This window comes from Stenella coeruleoalba (genome assembly GCF_951394435.1).
Source record: "Stenella coeruleoalba genome assembly, chromosome: 2".
NCBI classification, from domain to species: Eukaryota; Metazoa; Chordata; class Mammalia; order Artiodactyla; family Delphinidae; genus Stenella; species Stenella coeruleoalba.
Window position 1 is genome coordinate 114,216,805 of NC_137147.1, and position 26,829 is coordinate 114,243,633.

Sequence of the window (26,829 nt, forward strand, 5' to 3'; positions counted from 1 at the left end):
TCTACCTTTTTTTGGATTAAACTGAATATTTTTATTCCATTTTTTCATTTTGGTTCTCTTAGTAGCTATAACTCTTTGCTTTATTATTTTAGTGGTTGCTTTAGTATATATTTTTAATATATCACAGTGTACTTTCAAGTGTTGCTACCCTATTTCATGTATAAGACCATTACCACAGGATATTTCCATTTCTCCCATCCTGACCTTTGTGCCTCTGTAGTTACACATTTTAACTTTACGTGGTATATCAACTCCAGACTACACTGTTACTATTTTTACTGAAGCACTTAACTATCTGTTAAAGAAATTAAAGTAACAAGTCAAAAATCAAATATACTTATTCATTTATTATTTATACTTATTATTTTTATACTTATTTTTAAATTACTTAAAATTTAAGTATTTTAAAAATACTTAAAGTATTTTAAAAATACTTATTTTTAAATTACTTAAATTTTAACTATTTTAAAAATACTTATATTTTTTATACTTACTATTTTTTATACTTATTATTTTATATTTATACTTATATTTATTATTTATACTTACTACTGGAAATAGTAGTTACTATTTCCAATGCTATTCTGTTTTTTGAGTAAATACATCTTTCTACTTGGTACTATTTTCTTTCTGCATGAGGGTTTTTTTAACATTTCTTTTCATGAGACTAATTCTTCAGTTTTTGTATGTTTGAAAAGTCTATTTCATCTGCATTTTTGAAATATACTTTAATGGCATACAGAATTTTATATTTTAAAGATGCTGCTCCACTGTTCTTTATTTTTTTCCCCCACTTGCATTGCTTCCAAAGAGAAATCAGTTGCATTATTAGCTTTGTTCTTATGTGCATAATGTGTCTCTTTTTTTCTGGCTTCTTTTAAGATATTTTTCTTTATCACTGGTTTTGAGCAATTTGATAATAATTTGTGTTAGAGTGGTTTTCTTCATGTTCCTCGTGCCTGTGATTTATTGAGTTTCTTGAATCTCTGACTTTATAGTTTCATGATACTTAAAAGATTTAAACCATCATTTCTTCAAATATTTTTTCTGTTCTTACCTGTCTCTCCTCTCTCCAAGGACTCCAATCATATGTATATTAGGCTGCTTGAAATTGTCCCCTGATTCACTGGTGCTCTCTTCTTATTTTTTTTTTTTCTGCACTTCATTTTGGAAACTTTTTTTGCTATATCTTCAAGTTCACTTATCTTTTCATCTGCCATGTCCAATTTGCCTTAATTCAGTCCAGCATATTAACCTCTTGCAAAATGTACCTTTCATCGCTAGAAGTTCAATTTGAGTCTTTTTAAATATCTTCTGCATCTTTACTTAACATTTGAACATATGTTAGAATAACTTTTTAATGTTCTTGCCTGAGAATTCTAACATCTATCTCAGTTCTGGGTTGTTTCTTGATTTAATGATTTATCTCTTCATCACGAGTAGTATTTTCCTGTGATAATTTTTTACTGGATTCTGGACATTATAACCTTTACCTTGTTGAATGCTGAATATTTTTGTATTCCTATAAATATTCTGAATCTTGGTCCTGAGATGCAGTTAAGTTTCTTGGAGAGTTTTATCCTTCCAGGTCTTCTTTTAATATTTGATAAGTAGGGCCACAGCAGTGTTGAGTTTAGAGCTCACTCCTCCCTACTACTGAGGTAATACTCTTCTGTGCACTCTACCCAATGCCCCACAAATCACGAGGTTCTCCAGTCTGCTTTGTAAAACCAAGCATTATTTTCAGCCCTGTTTGAGCACCAGGCATTGTTTTCTCCATTCCTTTCAGGTGGTCTTTCCCTGGCTTTGAGCAGTTTCCCAACAAGTATAATATATACTGACCAACATCTAGCTGAATACTTGAATGAGAACCTCTGAAGCTCTCCAGGGTTCTTTCTTTTTGCACAGCTCTCTTTCTTCCAGTACTCTGGCCTATGATTCTAAACACCTTGGCGTCTGCATACTTCTAGCCCTAGCTCCTCAACTCTGTCTCCTCAACTCAGGCCATCCACCAGGCTTACTGAGGTTCCCCTTCCTGCACTGCAAACCAGAAACTCTCTTAAGACATTAACTGGTATAATTTAAGGTGCATCTCCCAGGGATCACTGTTATTCATTACCTGATGTCTAGTATCTTTTGAAACATTTTTTAAAATATATTTTATCTGCAATTTTTTTCAGATGGGAAGATAAATGTGATCCTAGTTCTTCCATCTTGGCCTGAAACAGAAGTTGTATGCATGTTTTTTTACATAGTTGAGACCATTCTGTATTTTGAACCTTATTTTTTTTCTTGTCATAAGCTAGTACCACTGGTAAACATCATCTGTAATCTATTTTTTGTATGTTGCTACATAACATTATGATGTATAAATATATCACTTTTACTGTGCATCCCATGTTATCAGACTTTCTGGTTATAGTATTTTCAATTATAAATAATACCGCGATTGACATTTTTGTGCACAAATCTTCATCCACCTTTCTCAATGATATTCTGGACAGATTTCAAGAAATGCTTAAGAAATGGAAACTTAATAAAAAAAAACGATATACATCATCCCATTGTTTTCAGGAAGGTTTTATCAATCTACATTCTTAGCAGCATATATGAGTGCTCATCTTATTGAATCCTCACCAACAATATTATTTTTAAAAATCTTTGCTACTCTGATTTGTGAAACTGGTATCTTGATCTAAATTGTCTCTGATTATTGGGCAAATTGAATATTTTCATGAGATTATTGGTTTTTCTATTTCCTCTTCGTGAATTATGTATTTCCATTCTTTTACTGCTATCAAGATATCGGGGGCTTCCCTGGTGGCACAGTTGTTGGGAGTCTGCCTGTCAATGCAGGGGACATAGGTTCGAGCCCTTGTCTCGGAATATCCCACATGCCGCAGAGCAAATAAGCCCGTGCACCACAACTACTGAGCCTGCAAGCCGCAACTACTAAGGCCCATGTGCCTAGAGCCCGTGCTCCACAGCAAGAGAGGCTGCCGCAATGAGAGGCCTGCACGTCACAACGAGGAGCAATCCCCACTCACCGCAACTACAGAAACCTGCACACAGCAACGAGGACCCAACGCAGCCAAAGGTAGATAGATAGATAGATAGATAGATAGATAGATAGATAGATAGATAGATAAATAAATAAAATTTGTAAAAAAAATTTTAAATAGAGGATTATTTTAAAAAACCAAAAAGATATTGGAGTGTTCCAAATCAATTTGGGTGAGCTCCCTGCCCTACACTCTTGCAGTATATTCCAGCCACATATGAACCCACCATCTTTTCTTGCTTTTTTTGTCTTTGCACTTGCTTCTGCCTCTGCCTGGAGGGTTCTTCTTTTATAATCTTACATCTTCGAAAATCCTTTCCTATTTCAAACCAAAAGCTGCCTTTTTAGTGAGTTCCTCCTTGACAGTTCCTGGCTAGACTAAGATCCTCCTTCTTTGAACATCTTGCCATTATATTATTTATTTTATTGTGCATGTATCTGTAAGTGCCTTAAGGGGCAAGGACTATGTATTTTCGTCTTAAAGCCCACACATCTCTGCTGATAATAAATACCTAAGACATTTATTGAATGAATAAATGGTTAAAAGAGTGCATTTCAGACAAATTAAAACAACAGTGCTCATTTATTCCGCTGGCATTTATTGAACACCCACTATGTAACACTTGAAAAAATTCAAACCTGATATATAATAATTCAATTTTTTAAATGGCAGACTAATGTTTTCTAGCCATTGACTCTTTCATTTTCTTTATTTTCTTTTATTTACTTTTTAAACATCTTTATTGGATTATAATTGCTTTACAATGGTGTGTTAGTTTCTGCTTTATAACAAAGTGAATCAGTTATACATATACATATGTTCCCATATCTCTTCTCTCCTGCATCTCCCTGCTTCCCACCCTCCCTATCCCACCCCTCTAGGTGGTCACCAGCCACCAAGCTGATCTCCCTGTGCTATGCAGCTGTCTCCCACTAGCTATCTATTTTACTTTTGGTTCTGTATATATGTCCATGCCACCCTCTCACTTTGTCACAGCTTACCCTTCCCCCTCCCCATATCCTCAAGTCCATTCTCTAGTAGGTCTGTGTCTTTATTCCTATCTTGCCCCTAGGTTCTTCGTGGCCTTTTTTTTTTTTTAGATTCCATATATATGTGTTAGCATACAGTATTTGTTTTTTCTCTTTCTGACTTATTTCACTCTGTATGACAGACTCTAGGTCCATCCACCTCACTACAAATAACTCAATTTTGTTTCTTTTTATGGCTGAGTAATATTCCATTGTATATATGTGGTTCATCTTCTTTATCCATTCATCTGATGATGGACACTTAGGTTGCTTCCATGTCCTGGCTATTGTAAAATAGAGCTGCAATGAACATTTTGGTACATGACACTTTTTCTTTTGCGGTATGCGGGCCTCTCACTGTTGTGGCCTCTCCCGTTGCGGAGCACAGGCTCTGGACGTGCAGGTTCAGCGGCCATGGCTCACGGGCCCAGCCGCTCTGCGGCATATAGGATCTTCCCGGACCAGGGCACGAACACATGTCCGCGGCATCGGCTGGTGGACTCTCAACCACTGCGCCACCAGGGAAGCCCAAATGACACTTTCTGATTTATGCTTTTCTCAGGATATATGCCCAGTAGTGGGACTGTGTGGTCATATGGTAGTTCTATTTTTACTTTTTTAAGGAACCTCCATACTGTTCTCCATAGTGGCTGTATCAATTTACATTCCCACAAACAGTGCAAGAGGGTTCCCTTTTCTTCACACCCTCTCCAGCATTTATTGTTTGTAGATTTTCTGATGATGGCCATTCTGACCAGTGTGAGGTGATACCTCATTGTAGTTTTGACTGCCTTTTCTCTAATGATTAATGATGTTGAGCATTCTTTCATGTGTTTGTTGGCAATCTGCATATATTCTTTGGAGAAATGTCTATTTAGGTCTTCTGACCATTTTTGGATTGGCTTGTTTGTTTTTTTGATATTGAGCAGCATGAGCTGCTTGTAAATTTTGGAGATTAATCCTTTGTCAGTTGCTTCATTTGCAAATATTTTCTCCCATTCTGAGGATTGTATTTTCATCTTGTTTATGGTTTCCTTTGCTCTGCAAAGCTCTTAAGTTTCATTAGGTCCCATTTGTTTATTTTTGTTTTTATTTCCATTTCTCTAGGAGGTGGGTTAAAAAGGATCCTGCTGTGATTTATGTCATAGAGAGTTCTGTCTATGTTTTCCTCTAAGAGTTTTATGCTGTCTGGCCTTACATTAAGGTCTTTAATCCATTTTGAGTTTATTTTTGTGTATGGTGTTAGGGAGTGATCTAATTTCATTCTTTTACATGTAGCTGTCCAGTTTTCCCAGCACCACTTATTGAAGAGGCTGTCTTTTCTCCATTGTATATTCTTGCCTCCTTTAACAAAAATAAGGTGACCATATATGCGTGGGTTTATCTCTGGGCTTTCTATCCTGTTCCACTGATTTATCTTTCTGTTTTTGTGCCAGTACCATACTGTCTCGATTACTGTAGCTTTGTAGTATAGTCTGAAGTCAGGGAGCCTGATTCCTCCAGCTCCGCTTTTCTTTCTCAAGACTGCTTTGGCTACACAGGGTCTTTTGTGTTTCCATACAAATTGTGAAATATTTTGTTCTAGTTCTGTGAAAAATGCCAGTGGTAGTTTGATAGGGATTGGATTGAATCTGTAGATTGCTGTGGGTAGTAGAGTCATTTTCCTAATGTTGATTCTTCCAATCCAAGAACATGGTATATCTCTCCATCTATTTGTATCATTTTTAATTTCTTTTATCAGTTTATTATAATTTTTTGCATACAGGTCTTTTGTCTCATTACATAGGTTTATTCCTAGATATTTTATTCTTTTTGTTGCAATGGTACATGAGAGTGTTTTCTTAAATTCACTTTCAAATTTTTCATCATTAGTGTATAGGAATGCAAGAGATTTCTGTGCACTAATTTTTTGTCCTGCTACTTTACCATATTCATTAATTAGCTCTAGTAGTTTTCTGGTAGCATCTTTAGGATTCTCTATGTATAGTATCATGTCATCTACACACAGTGACAGCTTTACTTCTTCTTTTCTGATATGGATTCCTTTTATTTCTTTTCTTTTCTGATTGCTCTGGCTAAAACTTCCAAAACTATGTTGAATAAGAGTGGTGAGAGTGTACTGTTCCTGATTTTATGAAAATGGTTTCAGCTTTTCACCACTGAGGACAATGTTGGCTGTAGATTTGTCATACATGGCCTTTATTATGTTAAGGAAAGTTCCCTCTATGCCTAGTTTATGGAGGGTTTTTATCATAAATGGGTGTTGAATTTTGTCAAAAGCTTTCTCTGCATTTATTAAGATGATCATATAGATTTCCTCCTTCAATTTGTTAACATGGTGTACCACATTGATTGATTTGCATATATTGAAGAATCCTTGCATTGCTGGGATAAACCCCACTTGATCATGGTGTATGATCCTTTTAATGTGCTGTTGGATTCTGTTTGCTAGTAATTTGTTGAGGATTTTTGCATCTATGTTCATCAGTGATATTGGCCTGTAGTTTTCTTTCTTTGTGACATCTTTGTCTGGTTTTGGTATCAGGGTGATGGTAGCCTTGTAGAATGAGTTTGGGAGTGTTCCTCCCTCGGCTATATTTTGCAAGAGTTTGAGAAGGATAGGTGTTAACACTTCTCTAAATGTTTGATAGAATTCACCTGTGAAGCCATCTGGCCCTGGGCTTTTGTTTGTTGGAAGATTTTTAATTACAGTCTCAATTTCAGTGCTTGTGATCGGTCTGTTAATATTTTCTGTTTCTTCCTGGTTCAGTCTTGGAAGGTTGTGCATTTCTAAGAATTTGTCCATTTCTTCCAGGTTGTCCATTTTATTGGCATAGAGTTGCTTGTAGTAATCTCTCATGATCCTTTGTATTTCTGCAGTGTCTGTTGTTACTTCTCCTTTTTCATTTCTAATTCTATTGATTTGAGTCTTCTCCCTTTTTTTCTTGATGAGTCTGGTTAATGGTTTATCAACTTTGTACATCTTCTCAAAGAACCACCTTTCAGTTTTATTGATCTTTGCTGTTGTTTTCTTCATTTCTTTTACATTTATTTCTGATCTGATCTTTATGATTTCCTTCCTTCTGCTAACTTCGGGGTTTTCGTTCTTCTTTCTCTAATTGCTTTAGGTGTAAGGTTAGGTTGTTTATTTGAGATGTTTCTTGTTTCTTAAAGTAGGATTTTATTGCTATAAACTTCCCTCTTAGAACTGCTTTTGCTGCATCCCATAGGTTTTGGGTCGTCGTGTCTCCATTGTCATTTGTTTCTAGGTATTTTTTGATTTCCTCTTTGATTTCTTCAGTGATCTCTTGGTTATTAAGTAGTATTCTTTAGCCTCCAATGTGTTTGTATTTTTTACACATTTTTTCCTGTAATTGATATCTAGTCTCATAGTGTTGTGGTCAGAAAAGATACTTGATACGATTTCACTTTTCTTAAATTTACCAAGGTCTGATTTCCGACCCACGATATGATCTATCCTGTAGAATGTTCTATGAGCACTTGAGAAGAATGTGTATTCTGTTGTTTTTGTATGGAATGTCCTATAAATATTAATTAAGTCCATCTTGTTTAATGTACCATTTAAAGCTTGTGTTTCCTTATTTATTTTCATTTTGGATTATCTGTCCATTGGTGAAAATGGGGTGTTAAAGTCCTCTAGTATGATTGTGTTACTATTGATTTCCACTTTTATGGCTGTATTTGCCTTATGTATTGGGATGCTCCTATGCTGGGTCCATAAATATTTACAACTGTTATATCTTCTTGGATTGATCCCCTGACCATTATGTTGTGTCATTCTTTGACTCTTTTAATAGTCTTTGTTTTAAAGTCTACTTTGCCTGATATGAGAATTGCTACTCCAGCTTTCTTCTGGTTTCCATTTGCATGGGATGTCTTTTTCCATCCCCTCACTTTCAGTCTGTATGTGTCCCTAGGTCTGAGGTGAGTGTCTTGTAGACAGCATATATACCAGTCTTGTTTTTGTATGCATTCAGCCAGTCTACGTCTTTTGGTTTGGGCATTTTATCCAGTTACATTTAAGGTAATTATCGATATGTATGTTCCTATTACCATTTTCTTAATTGTTTTGGGTCCGTTATTGTAGGTCTTTTCCTTCCCTTGTGTTTCTTGCCTAGAGAAGTTCCTCTGTCATTTGTTGTAAAGCTGGTTTCGTGGTGCTGAATTCTCTTAGCTTTTGCTTATCTGTAAAGGTTTTAGTTTCTCCGTTAAATCTGAATGAGATCCTTGCTGGGTAGAGTAATCTTGGTTGAAGGTTTTTCTCCTTCATCACTTTACATATGTCCTGCCACTCCCTTCTGGCTTTCAGAGTTTCTGCTGAAAGATCAGCTGTTAACCTTATGGGGATTCCCTTGTGTGTTATTTGTTGTTTTTCCTTCGCTGCTTTTAATTTTTTTTTTGTATTTAATTTTTGATAGTTTGATTAATTGTGTCTTTGTGTGTTTCTCCTTGGATTTATCCTGTATGGGACTCTGTGCTTCCTGGATGTGATTAACTATTTCCTTTCCCATGTTAGGGAAATTTTCAACTATAACCTCTTCAAATTATTTCTCAGTCACTTTGTTTTTCTCTTCTTCTTCTGGGACCCCTATAATTCGAATGTTGGTGCGTTTAATGTTGTCCCAGAGGTCTCTGAGACTGTCCTCAATCCTTTTCATTCTTTTTTCTTTATTCCGCTCTGCAGTTGTTATTTCCACTATTTTACCTTCCAGTTCCCTTATCCGTTCTTCTGCCTCAGTTATTCTGCTATTGATCCCTTTTAGAGAATTTTTTAAAATTTATTTATTTTTCACTGTGCTCAGTCTTCTTTGCTGTGTGTGGGCTTTCTCTAGTTGTGGCGAGCGGGGGTGACTCTTTGTTGCGGTGCGTGGCCTTCTCATTGCAGTGGCATCTCTCGTTGCGTGCCACGGGCTCTAGGCACGCGGGCTTCAGTAGTTGTGGCATGTGAGCTTCAGTAGTTGTGGCTCACAGGCTCCAGAATGCAGGCTCAGTAGTTGTAGTGTACCAGCTTAGTTGCTCTGCGGCACGTGGGATTTTCCCAGACAAGGGCTTGAACCTGTGTCCCCTGCACTGGCAGACGGATTCTTAACCACTGAACTACCAGGGAAGCCCGAGAGTTTTTAATTTCTTTTATTGTGTTGTTCATCACTGTTTGTTTGCTCTTTAGCTGTTCTAGGTCCTTGTTATACGTTTCTTGTATTTTCTCCATTCTGTTTCCAAGATTTTGGATCATCTTTACTATCATTATTCTGAATTCTTTTTCAGGTAGACTGCCTATTTCCTCTTCATTTGTTAGGTCTGGTGGGTTTTTGCCTTGCTCCTTCATCTTCTGTGTGTTTCTCTGTCTTCTCATTTGCTTAAATTACTGTTTTGGGGGTCTCCTTTTTGCAGGCTGCAGGTTCATAGTTTCTGTTGTTTTTGGTGTCTGTCCCCAGTGTCTAAGGTTGGTTCAGTGGGTTGTGTAGGCTTCCTGGTGAAGGGGACTAATGCCTGTATTTTGGTGGATAAGGCTGGATCTTGTCTTTCTACTGGGCAGGTCCACATCTGGTGGTGTGCTTTGGGGTGTCTGTGGCCTTATTATGATTTTAGGCAGCTTCTCTGCTAATAGATAGGGTTGTGTTCCTGTCTTGCTTGTTGTTTGGCATAGGGTGTCCAGAGCTGTAGCTTGCTGGTCATTGAGTAGAGCTGGGTCTTGGCGTTGAGATGGAGATCTCTGGGAGATTTTCACCGTCTGATATTACGTGGAGCTGGGAGGTCTCTTGTGGACCAGTGTCCTGAACTGGGCTCTCCCACCTGATTTACAGGAAGATACAAACTTCTTTGCAAATGCTCCTTGCTGAGTCAGGTTGGGCTATAAGATTAATTTCTATGGAAAGTGAAAATTCTTAAGAGCCTGCCTCCAGTCTACAGAGGGGAAATGGAGGCAAATCCATGAAGAGATATGGGCACAGCTGGCTTCAGCAGATAAAGATGAGAATGGAGTTTCTGTAGAGAACCCTCACCAGGGCAAAGCAGGGCACGTATGACCGTCCTAGGGTATGCAGGCCCAGGAAGTTTAGTTTAGTTTTGTTTTGTTTTGGGATTCTGTCTATACAAACAACTGGATGCACTCAAAATCAGCATGTCAGCAACATTCCGTCTGCCCCATCTCATGTCATGCTGAGGACAAAATACCACACCAGACCGCAAGAGTGATCTCCTTGCCAGATCATCCCCCTTGAATCAAGGACTGGCCATGGAGTCTCAGGACAGCCCCATATGCATGTGTTCCAGAGCTTCTCCTCCTCAAGGTATCCAGTCCACCTCACTGAGGTTTTAGGGCATCAGAGAGCACCCTGAAGGGGGAGGAACAGACTGGAGCCCTGTTGATACACTGCCCACCCAAGCCCATCTCAGGCCCAAAGGAGTACTTTACACATTTCCAGGCAGGCTCTCCAAAGTCCTGGGCCTCCTAAGGAACAGGGCCCACAACAGAAGTCCTTCTAGCTCAGCTCTAAGGGCATTTCCAGATAAAGGCATGATGAGGACCTTTCCACAGAACAGGAAGTCAGTCCATTTAATAAGCCCAACACTGAGTCAGAAAGTTCCTCCCACACTGCACTGTTACTGTTGCCATAGACTGTCACCAACTTGAAAGACAGGGTCCACCTTCTGCTGTTTTCAAACCCCCGTGCCTAGCACCAAGACAGACACTTACAATGTTGTCAAATAAATGTTAAAAATCCTACTTCAAGGCAAGTTTGATTTTCATTATACAGTAGAGCATCTTAGAGAAATGAATAGTGTCTTGAAATTAGGTTAGAGGGCTTAGTTCAGTCTCTGAGTTTCAGTCACCTCGTCTTAAAATGAAGGAGCTAGACCAGCAGATCCTTAAGGACCTTCTAACTTTAGATCCTATGACTTGAATATCTATGACCGGCCCTAATCAGGGAGGGATTACTGGCTTCCCAAAAAAGATGAGAGGGATTTAAACCAACAAACCTAGTCACCAAGGTTTAATATATGTAGGAAACTATTCATTCCACCATCAACTACAGGCTTGGAGTCAGGTGGTAAACGCACTAATCACTCTGTCAGTAAGTTGAGCCTGTGTTGCTCATTCCCAATAGAAGTACTTGTAGGGCTGGGGTGGAATTTTTTTGTTCCTGTTCCAAGGTATCTGAGTCCAAGTGATCGGGAGCACACGGTTTCTGAAACCCCAATGTGAGCCCTTGCTCTGGAGACCACAGAGTCTAATTATATTGAACAGAGAACAGCAAAAGTCACAAAGCCATTAATGGGAGGGTAAGGGGAAAATGAACACCCAGGGAGAAATTCAGTAGCTATTTTGAAAAACAGGAGATTTTGCTTCTTTGTCTCAGTGACAAAGTAGCTGAGTCACCCAATCGCTCATGATCTCAGGGAACGCATTAGCTTTGGTTGAGTCTGCACTCATCCAAAAAGTGGAATGGTATGATGGTCGGAGAAAGCCCAGAAGGTCTGGCTCTGAAAAAAAAAGTAGGGATTTTGGGGGAAGGGAAAAGAGGTGCAGGACATATTTTAGAGCTTACAAACTGAAGATGAAATCACCATAAAGAGCTGTCAACGAAGCAATGCCTAGTAATCCTGAACTCAGCCAAAGCTCAAATGCCAGAGATGCCCTGAGATCAGGACTTTGAAGGGAGAAGATCACTTAAAACTATTCTACGCACAGACAACAAGAGACTAAGCTGAAGAATTTGCTTATGAGGCTTGCTAAAGACCCAACACATCCCTCTTCTCCTCTTGTCGAAGTGTTTGAGCCCAGGTAAAGCACACAGCCTCTGAACACCATGACCTCATAGAAACCCAGGCACCCAGGAACTCCTGAGCCTGATGAGTATAACTCACAGCATGAGAGCCCTGCTGAAAGCCTGAGAGGACATTGAGGGGGTGTGAATACTGGAAATGCTGTCTTCTGTGAGGGTTAGACCAGCAAGGTCCTGAACAGCACATTTCCTGACCTCCTGCCTTCTTGGGAAAGCTCCAGAGAAACTGTAAATGAAGGATGAAGGAACCATCTCAGCTCATGGATGTCCTGAGTTCCCTTTCTCAAAGGATGGTGCAATGGTCAGGGAATACAATGGAGCTCAAGGTCCAACCTCTGCTAGGAAGACTCAACCCGTTTCTGATTGACTCTGATGTTTTTGAGGCAAGAGAGGCCAACAGAGTTTAAAGTCCTGGGAAATAAACCAATGATAACAGCTGATAATTCAGCTTCAAATGTTGGGTTAACTATTACCATGTGAAAATGTTGGCCACGCTTTGGAAATAGTTACGTGGACAGACAGTGGAAATTGTCATTATTTTTACCAAGACCCTTAGGTCCACCCTGGAAATGAGGGCACAAAGGTACAGAAGGTGTTGAGACATGGAACAAACACAGACTCTTCTAAGGTCACAAGATGAGTCAGTCACAGACAAGCAATTCATCTTTGCCCCAAAAAATTTTTCTACTTAGTGAATTTGGAAAGCTCAAAGACAGCTTTGGTGCAGATAAACAAACTTGTTCACAGTAGAGCAAGCTAGCAAGAGCTAGCTCACCCTGGCCCTGTGTCATTTTTCCCTCCCTGATTCTATAAAAAGTTCCCCCATAAATTCTAAAGCTCCATAAATTCCAGCCGAATGGATTATCACACCAAATACTGGAAGCCTAGCTCTGTCTCAAATAGGAAGCAAAATTTGAATGTCAATGCTGCCCATCACATCCCCTCAAACGCAGATCTTTCTCTTCTGCCAATCTCAGTCAGTTTCCCCAGACAACTCTAAGTAAGAGACAAAAGACCCCCCTCCAGTGAGACTTTGTTCTCTTTCAAGCTGACGGTTGCTGCTTCTCATTCTCTAGAATGAGTCCCCTCCCGAAAGGCACCTCAGTCCCTCATGCAAGAAAGTTCAGCTACTTCATTTCCCAGACATGTGTAGACATGATAGAACCTCAAATGTGAAGTTGGCTTGGTACCAAGAAATAATAAGATAATAAATATGAAGTGCCTACTATAGCACCCACTCAGTAAATGTTGGCTTTTATTCATCATTAGATAGGTTATTCAAAAAATATAAAATTTTTTTAATTGAAGAATTTCTTTTGAATTGAAAGAGCCTACCATGGTCCTGGCACTTGGGTAGGACCAATGGATAACAGCAAGATAAATATAATTTGACTTTTACCTTTAGGAGGTTTAGAATTTATATGGGAGAGAAGACACACACGCCAACATGGTACAGAGTCAAATCTGATATATAGTAAAGGAAAATATGAACAAAGTGCTGGAGGAGGGGAAATTCCTTTTGTCTGGTGAGGTGAAGCAGGTACCATAAGGTGGGGTCTGAAGAATGGGGGCAGCTTCTGCCATTCAATAAGGCAGGGCTGCCCTTCCAGAGGGAGGGAAGCACATGAGGAAAGATCTGGAACAGGACAGGGCATCCCAGGTGCAGGGGTAGCTGGATAGAAAGAAAGATGAGAGGAGGACTAAAAGGGAAGCATGGAGATGGAGATAGGGACACAATCTTGATTGCTTTGAAGTCAGGAAATACCAGTGGGAGGGCTACAGGAGCTGTCTAGGTCTGAAGAAAACTGCTCAGACTAAAGCAATGGTCATGAAGGAACAGGTGCAAGCCGACACAAATCTATGACAGTAAGACTCTGCCAGCACCATGGGTATTTGGGAAGTGAGGAAGGCTTGGAATAGCCACCTCCCCTGAGAGTGAGGGCTGGCACAAGGCCACAGAGGGTGAGTGACATTGCTCTGCATGCCCCTTGTCTCTAGAAGGTGTGCGGTTTGTTTCTCTGTCATAAATCTTGCCCTGAATACTATCTGGAGACAGGGTTTTATTGGAGGACAGCTGCATCACTAATTTTAGGTTTGTGCTAGAGAAATAGGGCAGGTTTAATCTCCAGGGCAGGGAGGAGTCATAGTGACACAACGCTGGGCATCTGTTCCTACAGAGGCATCCAAGAATAACTCTCCCGGGGCTTGCTAGCATTTGGAGGCTGACACTCAGTAAAGCTATTCACGTCCCCTGACATGTTACTTCATCCCTGAAAGACCCCTTCAAACCCACAAGTTCTGGCATCCAAGTCGAGTTGAGTAGAACTCATTGGGGTACAACTTAGTTACTATTTGGGAAACGGAGTTCATGTGAGAAGGTGAGTAGTGGCAGAAACTTCCCATCTGCGTGTTCGCCTCTAGCTTTGCTGCCAGATCTGAAGCAGGCAGCCAAGTACCCAACAGCATTTATATTCATAACGAGGAACAATATTAAAGCACCTTAAAGCTTCCAAGATTTTTGGCACAGTATTTCTTAATGCCCCCAACAAACCTAAGAGGTAGGACTTGATATTCACACTTTGAGAAATGTAACAGTTTAGTTAAGAAAGGATAAATGACTCGCCAAGGAATCAGCTAGAAAGAGGGGGACAAGGCGGGTCTTCTGATTTTAGCACCTTTGCTCTTGTCTTGCTGCTGGAGGCTGGGGGTAAGGCAGAAAACAAGGCAGCTTTCAGAAAGAATTCAAAAGCAGAGGGAACAGACATTTATTTCGCCTTTGGGAGGAAAGAGCCATACGATGGAGGAGAAAGACTCCCCCTATCATTAAGCAAATTGGTCCATGAGTATGTGCGTTTAGATGAAACATACATTTAGGTAACAGAAATTTAAACAAAGTTTAACCGCTTGTGATTGTCTTATATATGGTGGTTTAGAAATCAACTGCTGGACATAGACTGTGTAAGGTACTCCGGTGGTGGTTTAAGAGCTAAGGCTCATGTATCAGACAGGGTTTAAATTCCAGCTCTTGCACTTAAATCCCGGCATGTTACTTAACTTCTTTCAGCTTCAATTTTTTTTTTCCCTGTAAAATTGGGGAGAGTAATAGCACCTGCCTCGCAGAAGAGAGGAGAGGATCAAATGAGATAATGCATGCTAAGAGCTCAGCATGGGGCAGAGCACATAATAAATGCCATGGCAATGACAGCTCTATCGAAATGGTTGGTGGAAAAGCCTCTCCCCGATGGAGGTTTGGTTTTAATTTGGCATTTGGATCAAGAAGGTGAATCATCTTGTCTAACTTTTACAGAATAGACCAGAAATGCAGAAATATGCCCGAGGTCCCTGAAGAGTCATTTCGTCATCAGAAACATCTACCCCTGTTTATCCCTGGGGTTACTTTCCAGGAGAAAAAAAGCAATAGAGCTGGCAACTAGCAAGAGTCTCTGAGAAGGGGGCTTCTGTGCTTTGTTGCTTACTCCCCCTAGCTCAATCTGAATAGGGAAGACAATAAAAGCTATCAGGATCCCAGAAGGGAAGGGCCTAGTGCCAAGGTAAGCTGGGAAGGGCTTGCCTAGAGGAGCTCTCCAAACAACATGGTACCCGCGTGAGTACTGTGTGATACTGGTATGTGGATGGGCCCAGGAGACATCACTGGATTTTCACATGATGTAGGGTAGGCAACCAAACATTCCTGAGCTGCCAAAGAGATACATGGAGACAACAGCAGATTAGAAGAGTCCTGGTGAGTAAGGCAAAAAGATATGGCTCATGGATTGCTGACCAAAGGACACGTTAAGACTGCATATGTCAGCAGCAAAGGCCTACACACCACGATCAAAACTGAAATATCCAAATCAAACATATTCAAAATGAATAATGGAAGTTTAAGAGGGAAATAAAATATAATTTCAGAAAAACCAAGAAAGTTCATTTCTTTGGTCACTGAGCTTGTGACTCTGAAGTTTTATACTTAACTAAATGAGGATCCCTTGACAGAATGTAGCTGAATCCCATTTTGCAATACATTTGCACTTCAGAGAAGAGATTTCTCAAATGAGGCACATGCAACACCAACTCCCCCCAAAAAAGGTGGTCTGCAAACAAAAATAGTTCCCTAACCAAATTAGTTTTGGAAAAGGGTATATACTACATACCCATCTTGAACATTCTGAATGTGTGTTGGCTTTATGAAGGCTTTGAGAAGTCTTACAGTAAAGAAACATACCTAACTTTGTTTAACCCAGTACTGCTCAATATATTTGATGAGAATTTTTTTTTTTTTTTTAACCAAGATATAATGTTTTTCACTCTAGGAAATGCTGGTGTAGAGAGCTGCAGGTGAGAATGGATGATAATGGCATTATTGTGGTGACCCAAGAGAAAAATAATCAGGTGGAAGATGAGCTGACGACCGATGCTGGGATGCAGAAAATCTCATGGCTGGTCATGGAAATGCTACTTTGCCAAATGACCCCATATATCTTGGAAATTGTCTGAATTTTTTCTAATATTCTTTCAAGGTCCTCGCTGAGTCACTCCCATAAATGATGGATCTTATTGGTTCCAAATATCTCTAAAGCCTGCGTCTCTGACCGTCTCCCTTTTTTTAAGTTTGTGATTCAATTCTCTCCACTCCAGGAGGCAGGGCCAGGGAGAATAGCTGAGTTTCACTTTCCAATCATAAAAACACATCTCAAAACTAGCACACAATCAGAATTTCATATCAGAAATTTAGGAACCCTGAGAGCATCACCTTTCCCTATCATGTCTGAACTGTCTTTTAAGGGCTGTACTCACTATGGTAGAGTCTGTGATTAAAAGAGATACCTGAAGGCTTCAGGCAAAAAACAAGGGCTTTTGAGTCAGACAGATCTGGCTGGATTCAAATCTCAACTCTGCCTTTTTCTAGCATTGTGACCTTGGATAAGACTCTCTCCACATCTGAGTTCCCTCATCTGAAAATGAAGATGATATTATATCCATTCAGGTTGTTGTGACAATCCGAGGCAATGATGCATGGGTGGGGAGGGATGCGAGTTGAGACAGGATAAAATCATAGTACCATATCTACAAGGGGGAAGTCATCGCTCAGTGAACTGGAAGCACCAAGAGAATATCTATGAGACCCTTCCCATATCTCTATCTACTACAAAGAAGACAAAAGTACTAAAAATTGCTCTGTACCTGATTACTCGGGTGCGCTTCTGGGTATAAGGGGTGATGACCTTGAGAAGCAGTTCCATCGCTCCATTAATTCCCAGCATGGCTCCTGTGGTGACTGAGAAAGACAAAAGCACACTAGTTATTGACCCATCTGAACCAAGCATTATTTTCAGCATTACAGAATGAGCCTAAAAGATAGGGGAGGTCCATCACCTTTCTTACCAAAGGCAACTTAAAAGCAGAGAAATTCTATGGTCTTTTATCCCTGGCTTGGAAGTTAAAGATTATCTGAAAAGCACACATTATCTTCCCACACTATCTCTTTCTCAAAAGGGTCCCAAGCCATGAAATTATGTTTTTCATTTTCTGGTGGCCCATTGCCCTACTCCTTTGTATAGTCAATCAGAATAGCCAAGGCAATTGCCGAGCAGATTTTTTCTGTAAGCAGATCTTTGGGTTTCTGGCAACTACTTAAGTTCAAGCTGTTTCACCCACCACCGACTTCCTATATGATACATACGTGTGCGTGCGCACGCGCACACACGCACGCACACACGCACACGCACGCGCGCGCGCACACACACACACACACACACACACACACAGCCAGTATCTTAAAAAACACTTTCTTAGACGTATTTTGCTGTTTGGAGACTTCACAATGAAGAAAAGTCGTAAGTGGATGGGATAAGTTTCAATCCAACTTGGATTGACTTCTTTAAAACTTCAAGAAGCAACCTAATAAAGAAGATAGTGCCCTTTTTGTTGCACCCCGGTCCCAAGTTCCCCTACAACTTTTGCACTCAGATCGCCCATCACTAAAAGGCTAAGGCTTGACTATACCTCTATCCATTAGAATGGCAAAGGAAGAATCAGTTGGTCCTGCTCAGAGGTAACTACCAGAAATTGTTGCCTTTTTGCCCAATTGGATGGCTATAAAAACAGAGTGATAGATCTGAATAATAGAAAGAGACCGAAAGGGGTAGGTGGTCATCCTGGTGGCTTCAGATAAGTACTTTGGATACAAAACCTCTCATCTCTGATGATGCCCCAGCCACTCTGCAATATTCCCAGCACCTCACTCCACTCAGCTCACTTTAGGAAGAGCTCTGATCACGTCAAAAATAAGAGGAACCCACAGGATACAAAATGGAATCTTGGCCCGAGGCAAAACTTTCAGTGGGAGAAGGAAAGAAGTTTATCTTCCAAGGTGTGACTCTTTTTCCTTTCCTTCACTGTACTGTTGTAGTAAAACAGAGACCTATGAATGCCTTGTGCTTTGTACCAGCTTTGTTCCAGGAAATATGAGTGGAAACAAGGGGGTCAGGGAGAAGCAAAGAGATAAAAACAAGGGAGGCTTATACTGGCTTGCTCCAAGCCTCAGGAAAGGAGGAAAAATGGAAAACTGGAGTCTCTAATATAGTTCAGCTCAGTAAAGTCCACCAGAGAGAGACTGAGGCTGATGTCTTAGTTATCACCAGGAGTGCGTGTTCCTGGAATATCCTCTATGCGTTCGTCCCTCCTGAGGCTAGTACAGGCAGTCATTGAATGGATCAAAATTCAAGAATTTGGCATCCTAGTTCTGCCCATCAATCTTCTCTTCCCATGGCTACTAACTCAGTCCTTACTTCTAAATTGGCAAAACATGCTGGAGTAAACTCCTGGCAAATGATTCAGCAAAATTCTAGTATTAAGTAGAGTTAGAGAGGAAATAGTTTTAAGAGCATGAATTCTAGCATGGGAGACTTTAGACTTGGAACTGAAAGAGGATAACAATAAAAAGTCCTCACTAAGTTCTTCCATGCTGGATGCCTGCCCAAGGTTAGACCTCTGGCAGCTCTATAAGCAACCTCACCGGCCATCTGAGAGCTGCCGAATGGTTCGCTGGCTGTCACAGACCCATTATGGTTCCAGCCAATTCCTTCTGCAGATAGGAGCTGTTTAGAAAACTTGCTGGAACATTCAACAGTGGCTACCAATTCACCAAAGCGACAGCAACCCATGGGCTTCATGAACTCCTCTTGCCTCTCATCAGTAAAGTCAATGTGTAGAGAGTGATCGTATTTTTTTTAATTTTTTTTTTTTTTTTTTTTTTTTTTGTGGTACACGGGCCTCTCACTGTTGTGGCCTCTCCCGTTGCGGAGCACAGGCTCCGGACGCGCAGGCTCAGCGGCCACGGCTCACAGGCCCAGCCGCTCCGCGGCATGTGGGATCCTCCCGGACCAGGGCACGAACCCATGTCCCCTGCATGGGCAGGCGGACTCTCAACCACTGCGCCACCAGGGAAGCCCTTTTTTTAATATTTTATGAAACAGTTCATACAATAAATGTTGTCTTAGAATAGGAGACACATGGCCACCTCCTCATACCCACAGGCAAATCTCAGCATTTTTCAGAGCTCCCTGCTGAAGGAATTCTTCAAGATCTCTATAATCAATATATATAATGAGAGTAAGTTATTCATCTTAACTATTCTTTACGAAACCAAAATAAGATACTTCAAATCTCGTGCTGCTGCCGAGTTCCAAATGGGGGTGACACACCTTCTGCCTCCTCATTAATAAGAGTTGTCCTTTATACAAAGCCACAACTTCTCACTTAGATTTTCCTTTATTAGAGATGGGTTTGGACAGATTCTTTCAGTCTCTCTCAAATATTCTCTGATTTTCTGCTCAACATACATGAGTGTGAGTGGAGATTCTGTCTGTGAACACGGAGTCAAGCATCTGTCTCGTTATTCCCTAGAAATACTTTCTTTTGATGGGTCTTCCATGCTTACTCATGGAGTTAACCAATGAAATATGTCCCTAATATTTTGTTAGTTCTGAGGACAGTTACGGAAAAAGGTCACCACCTGTTTACTCCCCTTATGTGTGTGATTCCTATTATTTCAAAGGACTGAGGGAAAAGATCAGAGCAGAGAAGAAAAACTAACACTTACTTAGCAACTATTATGTGACGAACTTACCCGTGAACATGATCTTACTTATCCTAACCACTAAGTCTATGAGCTCTTATTACAACTGTAATTTTACAAAGGAAGAAGCTGAGGTTAAACAGGTTAAGTGCACACATCATATGACTCTTAAGAAATGAAGTCAGAGTCAAGCCCAGGTCTTCTTGGCTCTAAGCTCATGTTCTTTCCTCTAGAGAGTATTACAGCTAAATTGTTGTCACTTTTTTTCTGCAGGAAAGGGGCTTCGAAAGGAGAAATAAAAGTCCGTGTTCTTTACACTGAAATAGGTGGTACAGAATATCATCTATTAATAACTGTATCTGTATGAAGAGTAGAATAAACATGAATTTTGCAGTTAGAAACTTAGCCCTTATGAGTTATCTGTATGAACTCAAGCAATTTCTTCATTCTTCTAAGCTTCATTTTCTTTTTTGTTAGCTATGAAATGCTGAGACTACATACAGGATGGTTATGATTATCAGAAATATTTCAAATCAGGAGATGGCAAATAACATCAACCCATGTGCCATGATATATCAAGTTACCTGAAAGACTATGTTGAGAAGCAGTGGGAGATAAACTTTGGTAAAGGATGTCATGAGCAATGAGTGACTTCAGGGACTTGTGGTGTGAGGGTCGCTCTTGACAGCTGTAACACATTGCTCTGTGCCTTGGAAATAAGGACTGAATAAAGTCTGCCTTCCCCTGCCACAGGTCTTTTTCACCTCGTAGTACTGACAGAGAGACGTAGAGTGCTAAAATGTTTTAGCTCCCAAGGGAAAGCGATATGGATCTCTCACTTCAAGCACCGGCTCAAGAGTTCTCCATGGCTGAGAAGGAGATGAAGAAATAACTTCTCACCTCTACGGTCTCTAGAACATAAGGCTCCTCCTGGTTCATTTATCTTGTTGGGACTACATTTGTCCTCCACCCATGCCCTCCTTCCAACCACACCCCCAAATGGTTTCCAGGTGTCCCAGCCCAGATCTGGAAGCCACCCCCAGAGAGCCACAATTGAGTTGCTTACCACTAAAAGCAAAGACACGCAGAGCCCAGAGACAGTGGAGAAGGTTCTGGCTGTGAGACAGGTTTTTCCTCGCCAGAATCAATGTCACATCAAGTGCTTCAAATTGCAGTGCCTTCTGTCCAAACTTTTTATCTATGAACACAGATCAATCCATCTTAGTTGTGTTTCACATTAATTCTGAAGGTTGTATAATGTGTGGGGGAGAGGAAGGCAAAGATGGTGGAGTGAAGAAGATTATCATGGCCAATGAGACTTTTCGGGTCTAGTAGAAAATGCTACTAAGTATGTCCCCATTGGAGCCAGATGACTCAAAATAGCTAACGGAGGGTGTACATATGGTCCATTATTCTTCAAGTAATATTTACATGAAGTCTTGTGGGTTGTATGACTTGCACCCCCTATATGTAAAAATGTTTCTGGTTGTCCTCAAACATGAGCTACAGTTTAGCTCGGTATAAATTTCTTCCTTTAAGACAGTTCCAGAAGTAAGGATACTTAAGTTACATAACATTCAAATGCATTGTGTGAACCTTGATTGGATCCTTCTCTGAACATGTCTGTAAAAGGCATGCTAGGAACATTTGAAGAAACTGGAATGAATATAAATATGTATGCATTGTTAATTTTGTTAGATTTATGACCATGGTATTATGATTATATAGGAAAACGTCTCTTTTCAAAGAAATGCACACAAAAGTATTTAGGAGTAATGTTATCTCTAATTTTCCTTACAATATTTCAAATAAAAATAAATAGGTTAAGGAAATATGGCAAAATGTTAACAATGGTTAGAGCTAAGTGATAGGTATAGAAGAGGTCATCTTTCTATATGGTAGAGAACTTTATAATAAAACATGAAAACATAATTTGAGAAAATAAAATTTTCTCCCCAAATTTCTCTAAATTATTGATCCAAATAACCTGATATTCAGTGTTGTGGGTTAGTCATTATTATTTTAATAATTACTAATAATTATTAATATTATTTAATAATTAGTAATAAGCATAAAAAATAAAGGGAAAAATATTTTTTAATTCTATGCTCCTGGCTCCCACTAGGGATAATATGTGACTGTGCCACCGGTCACATTTGTTTGTGTCCTTTCCAAAGTGCAATGCCCAAATCACCATGTTTGTTTTTGCAAGAATACAGTCCCTACCAGATTCATAGCAGGTGGAAATAAGTAAAACAGAGACAACATCCTAAACCTCGTTTACCAATATTTATCTCTGGACCAAAAGACACCAAAAGGCAAAGAGATTGTGACTGAACTCATATGACCCGTTTCCTTTATCAGAAAAGAAAGATACCTATCTGGCTCCATTCATGAGCAGCCAATCTCATTTCTGTTCTGTTCAGGTCAGCCCCTGACAGCTTGAATGTCAATATCAAGGACTACCATCTTTAATGGCAGAAGGTGTCATTATGACAATAATAATATCAAGGTCCGTAACTTGAAAATCACTGCCCCGGTGCATCACTCATCTCTCTTTCTCCTATGAAACCTACATGACTCTTGTCCATCAAGCTTCTGGCGCCACATGCTAAGCAGGCAACATACAACCTTGCTTAATCCTTACAGCAACCCAAGAATTATGTACTGAGACCCATTTTGTAGATGAGAGCCCAATGGTAACTTGCCCAAGGTCACACTGCTAATAAATGTCAAAGCCAGGCCTAAAACCCAGATCTGACTTCCCAGCCTCTGCCATTTACTACCAGGGTGTATATCATGTCTTTTCTGTCTGTTTTTGGAGTTCACTTGGCCCACTCTTTGTTTTGCTGACTTCTTCTTATCTTTCAAGTTTGGGCTCCAATGTCACCTCTCTCTGTCCACATCATCTTAGAGGAACATCACCTTTTCTTTTCCTTCCAGTTATTATCTAGTTAATTATCATTGTCTGCTATTATCTAGTTAATCTAGTTAATTATTCTGCCCTTCCCCACTTGAATGTAAGTCCCATGCGAAGAGGCCCCTTATCTGTCTGTGTGACAGTGATGTTCCCAGTGTCTAGAACAGTGCACAGCCCTGGGAGACATGGAGTAAAAATCTGTTGAATATTCAAAAGATATTCAGTGAATATTGGTTCTATTGGTTTTGTCTGGAACATGCTCATGCAGGTGCTGGCTGATACCTGGGTCTCAATCATTATCTGTGAAATGTAGAATGGACTCAAATCACAGCTCCAAACATTGAAAGGAAAGAGTATCCCAGAGCCCTGTGCCCTCAGCTGCTGCTGCCTGCACTGAGCATCAAAGATCCAACTTTTGGAGGACCTGAGCTTCTCGACTGTGATTTATGTAAGACTGCACACAATCGGAGCTTAACTGTTAGGACTAATTTGCAACGTTTACATGCATCCTGAGTGCCCAGGCTTTTTCAAATGTGCTCCAAAAATTTCTACGGTTGTAGGGAGGTGTTTCAGTCTTCTACGAGGAAAGAGAAATGGATGTACGGCATAAGTGGAAAGAATTCTAGACCCCCATCTTCTCTTCAACCAAGGAAGCTCCACTTCTATGTGACATATTGTAGTGAGTTGAAAACCGTGCCCCAAAATTCATATCTGCCTGGAACCTCAGAATGTTATCATATTTGGAAATACAGTCTTTGCAGACGTAATTACTTAAGATAAGATCATACAGATTTGGATGGGCCCTCAATCCAATGGCCAATATCCTTATAAGAGGAGAGGACGCAAAGAAAGACACAAGAGTAAAAGGCCATGTGAAGATGGATGCAGAAATTGGAGTGATGTGTCTATAAGCCAAGAAACACCAAGGATTGCTGGAAATTACCAGAATCTAGGAGAGAGGCATGTAAGAGATTCTCCCTCAGAGCCTCCAGAAGGAACCAATCTTGCTAACCTCTTAATTTCAGACTTTTGGCCTCCAGAACTGTGAGAAAATAAATTTCTGTTGTTTTAAGGCACCCAGTTTGTGGTAATTCGTTACGGCAGCCCTAGGAAATTAATGCATTTACATAACGAACCTCCATATAAGATGTTATTTGAAGAAATGTTCCATTTATTTTTAAAGTGATTGAAAACCTCCTTGGAGTATCTCCCCTCTGTCCCCCATATGCCTCATGCCCCATGTAGTCCATGCCTGCTCTGGGTCCTGTCCTAAGCACCTAAGTACCTTGGATTTGCTGACATCTACGAACCTCTCCTGGACTCTCACCTTCCAGGTGAGGCTGGGGCTGGTCCTGCCATCACCACCAAGGTGTCTATACCTCCCTGTTGCTCCTCCCTGTACTCCCCCACAAAAGCTTCCCAAATTGCTCTCATGATAACATCCCCAGATGCCCTTTCAGTCATCTTTGGGTCCCAGGGGTATGGGTACCTCGTAGGCCAACTTTGGCCAGCAGCCGGAAGAGGGGCAAGAGGATATCATAGTCTGGAGAAGTCGTCCTGGCTGTGTCCACCAGGGTCTGCAGAAGGGCTTCGCTACCACCCTTGCTGATCACGTAGCAAATCCTCCGGTCTGTGCCTGAGAGGGAAAGCAGAGGAGCGCTGAGCCTCAAATAACTACCCTCATTTCCTTGGAACAGAAAGCAGACCCCACAGCTAGAGACAGAACAAGGATTGGTTCATTTCACCCCAGAAACGAAAACTGTGGAGTTCTTGAAGCAACTTGTGTAAAGTTGTGCTATTAGGTAAGGGGCCAGGGTTGTGGGGTGGGGGTGGGGTGTGAAATGGAGAAATAATGGAATATTTCAGAACTTGCAGCAGCTGTAATAAGCGGAGCCTAAAATCTACTTTCCTGAGAATCTATTAAGTCTCAGTGTATCTGTGCACTTGTGTTGCATGTATAGAAATATGTATATAGGCTTATGTATAATCATATACTTAATTAAAGAGGGATCAGTATCCCCTCAGCTATACGTTTCAATCATCTACAAGAGGGTTTGGTTTGATAGCTTATCTGGAATAATTTCATGGATGGTGTTAATGATTATTTGGTGCTGACCTTTAGTAACAGATGTGCGGTAAATATGGAAACAACCAGAATAATCCCTTGAGAAACAAACATCTAATCATACGTCTAGGGAGTTTGAAGAGTGTCTGGGGCTAGGGTAAGGTATATTGGTCTTTCTACCTAAGAATAGTTTTAAACATCTTGCCCCAGGACAAGCTCAGAAGCAGTGATTACATTTCAACTTGGAAGGGGACCCACGTGACTCTCTATGCACTTGGACAAAGGTGGCCAACAGGGTGGGAGATTATTAGCAAAGAAGACCCTCTGATTTTTCATCCTCTACTAAAGGGGCAATAATCAGTACCTATTTCAGAAGGAGAACTCCAAGGTTTCATTCTAAGAGTTCCAGACACCACTGGACAAATTGAAGGCAGAACTACCACAGAGGACAAGTGGTCTTCACCTACAGAGGGTACCTCGCGCAGAAGAAGGGAAGCCACCCTGCCACTGGAGGGCAGCACAGCCTATAGAAAAACCTCAGTATGAATGGACCCTTCCTCCTGAATCTGTAATCTGAGGGTTTGTGGCTTTGGAGCGACATTCACTTCGGTATTGTCTGTTTGGTGATAATACGTCTTTCTAATGCAATGTGACTGGCTACATAGAAGTGAAAACTGAGTAAATGTTGGAATGTCCAAGAAGCTGTGTTTTCCAAGACCCTCACATGGAAATGAGCTAATAGAGGCGTGCCCCAGTTAACTCAGTTGATGCCAATATAGTCACCTCTGTCATCTTATCTCTGAACATGTAGTGGCTGACCACTCTGCTAAGTCCAGCTCCTGCCTCATCTTCCTGTCTCCACTGGACACATGAAGGGAGCTGCCAATACCTGGCTCTCCAAATGGGCCACGATGAGGGAAGCAGGGGAGGCAACAGGTCGAATTGCTGAGGGCTGGAGGTTCTTGTCCCCAGAAATGAAGTATCACAGAATCACCACCAAGAGTCTAATTCCCTCCTAAGTTTGGATCACCTTAGGGTGAGTGACAAGACTGAAGAGCCCAAAGTACAACCATCCCATGGTGATTCTGTCTCTCACAGAAAACTTGAGCTGGAGCAAACCCCCATGCTACACAGGTCCCTGGGAGACACCACAGCTGCAGGCCTCCATGTCCACCATACAAGGGATGAGGGCATGGCTTACTCACCAACGGAAAGCAGATCTCCGAGAACCTGGAGGATGGTCAGGGTGGACTCCCTGTCAGAGGAGCTCTGCAATGAAAGCACAGGCAGCCATTTTTAAGAAGGAAGGTGAGGGTGCAGCCACTATGGAGAACAGTATGGAGGTTCCTTAAGGTTACCATATGATCCAGCGATCCCACTCCTGGGCACATATCCAGAAAAGATGAAAACTCTAATTTGAAAAGATACATGCACCTGAATGTTCATTACAGCACTATTTACAATAGCCAGGACATGGAAGCAACCTAAATGTCCAGATGAATGGATAAGGAAGATGTGGTACATATATACAATGGAATATTACTCAGCCATAAAAAAGAAGGAAATAATGCCATTTGCAGCAACATGGATGGGCCTAGAGATTATCATGCTAAGTGAAGTGAGTCTGACAGAGAAAGAAATATATCATATGATATAACATATCTAAGTTATATCATAAAATCTAAAAAAAATTATTCAAGTGAACTTATTTACAAAACAGAAATAGACTCACAGACATAGAAAACAAACTTATGGTTACCAAAGGGGAAAGGTGGGGGGGGGGGGATAAATTGGGAGTTTGGGATTGACATGCACACACTACTATATATAAACTAGGTAATCAACAAGGACCAACTGTATAACACA

At 40.6% G+C, this 26,829-nt stretch overlaps 1 protein-coding gene across 3 annotated transcripts in view; it reads right to left on the reverse strand.

The window, feature by feature from the left end:
• Positions 1-26,829, reverse strand: part of AGBL1 (AGBL carboxypeptidase 1) — a gene marked incomplete at its 5' end in the record, with an annotated part of 833,738 nt that overhangs the window by 740,091 nt on the left and 66,818 nt on the right. For 2 of the 3 annotated variants that reach the window (XM_079914833.1, XM_079914832.1), the window contains one exon: positions 17,083-17,425. In XM_079914833.1, the coding sequence (XP_079770959.1) occupies positions 17,083-17,237 (155 nt within the window). Of the gene's footprint in view, positions 1-17,082; positions 17,426-21,044; positions 21,177-24,387; positions 24,535-26,168; positions 26,233-26,829 lie in introns of those variants that run through there. The other variant, XM_079914834.1, reaches the window with a different exon arrangement.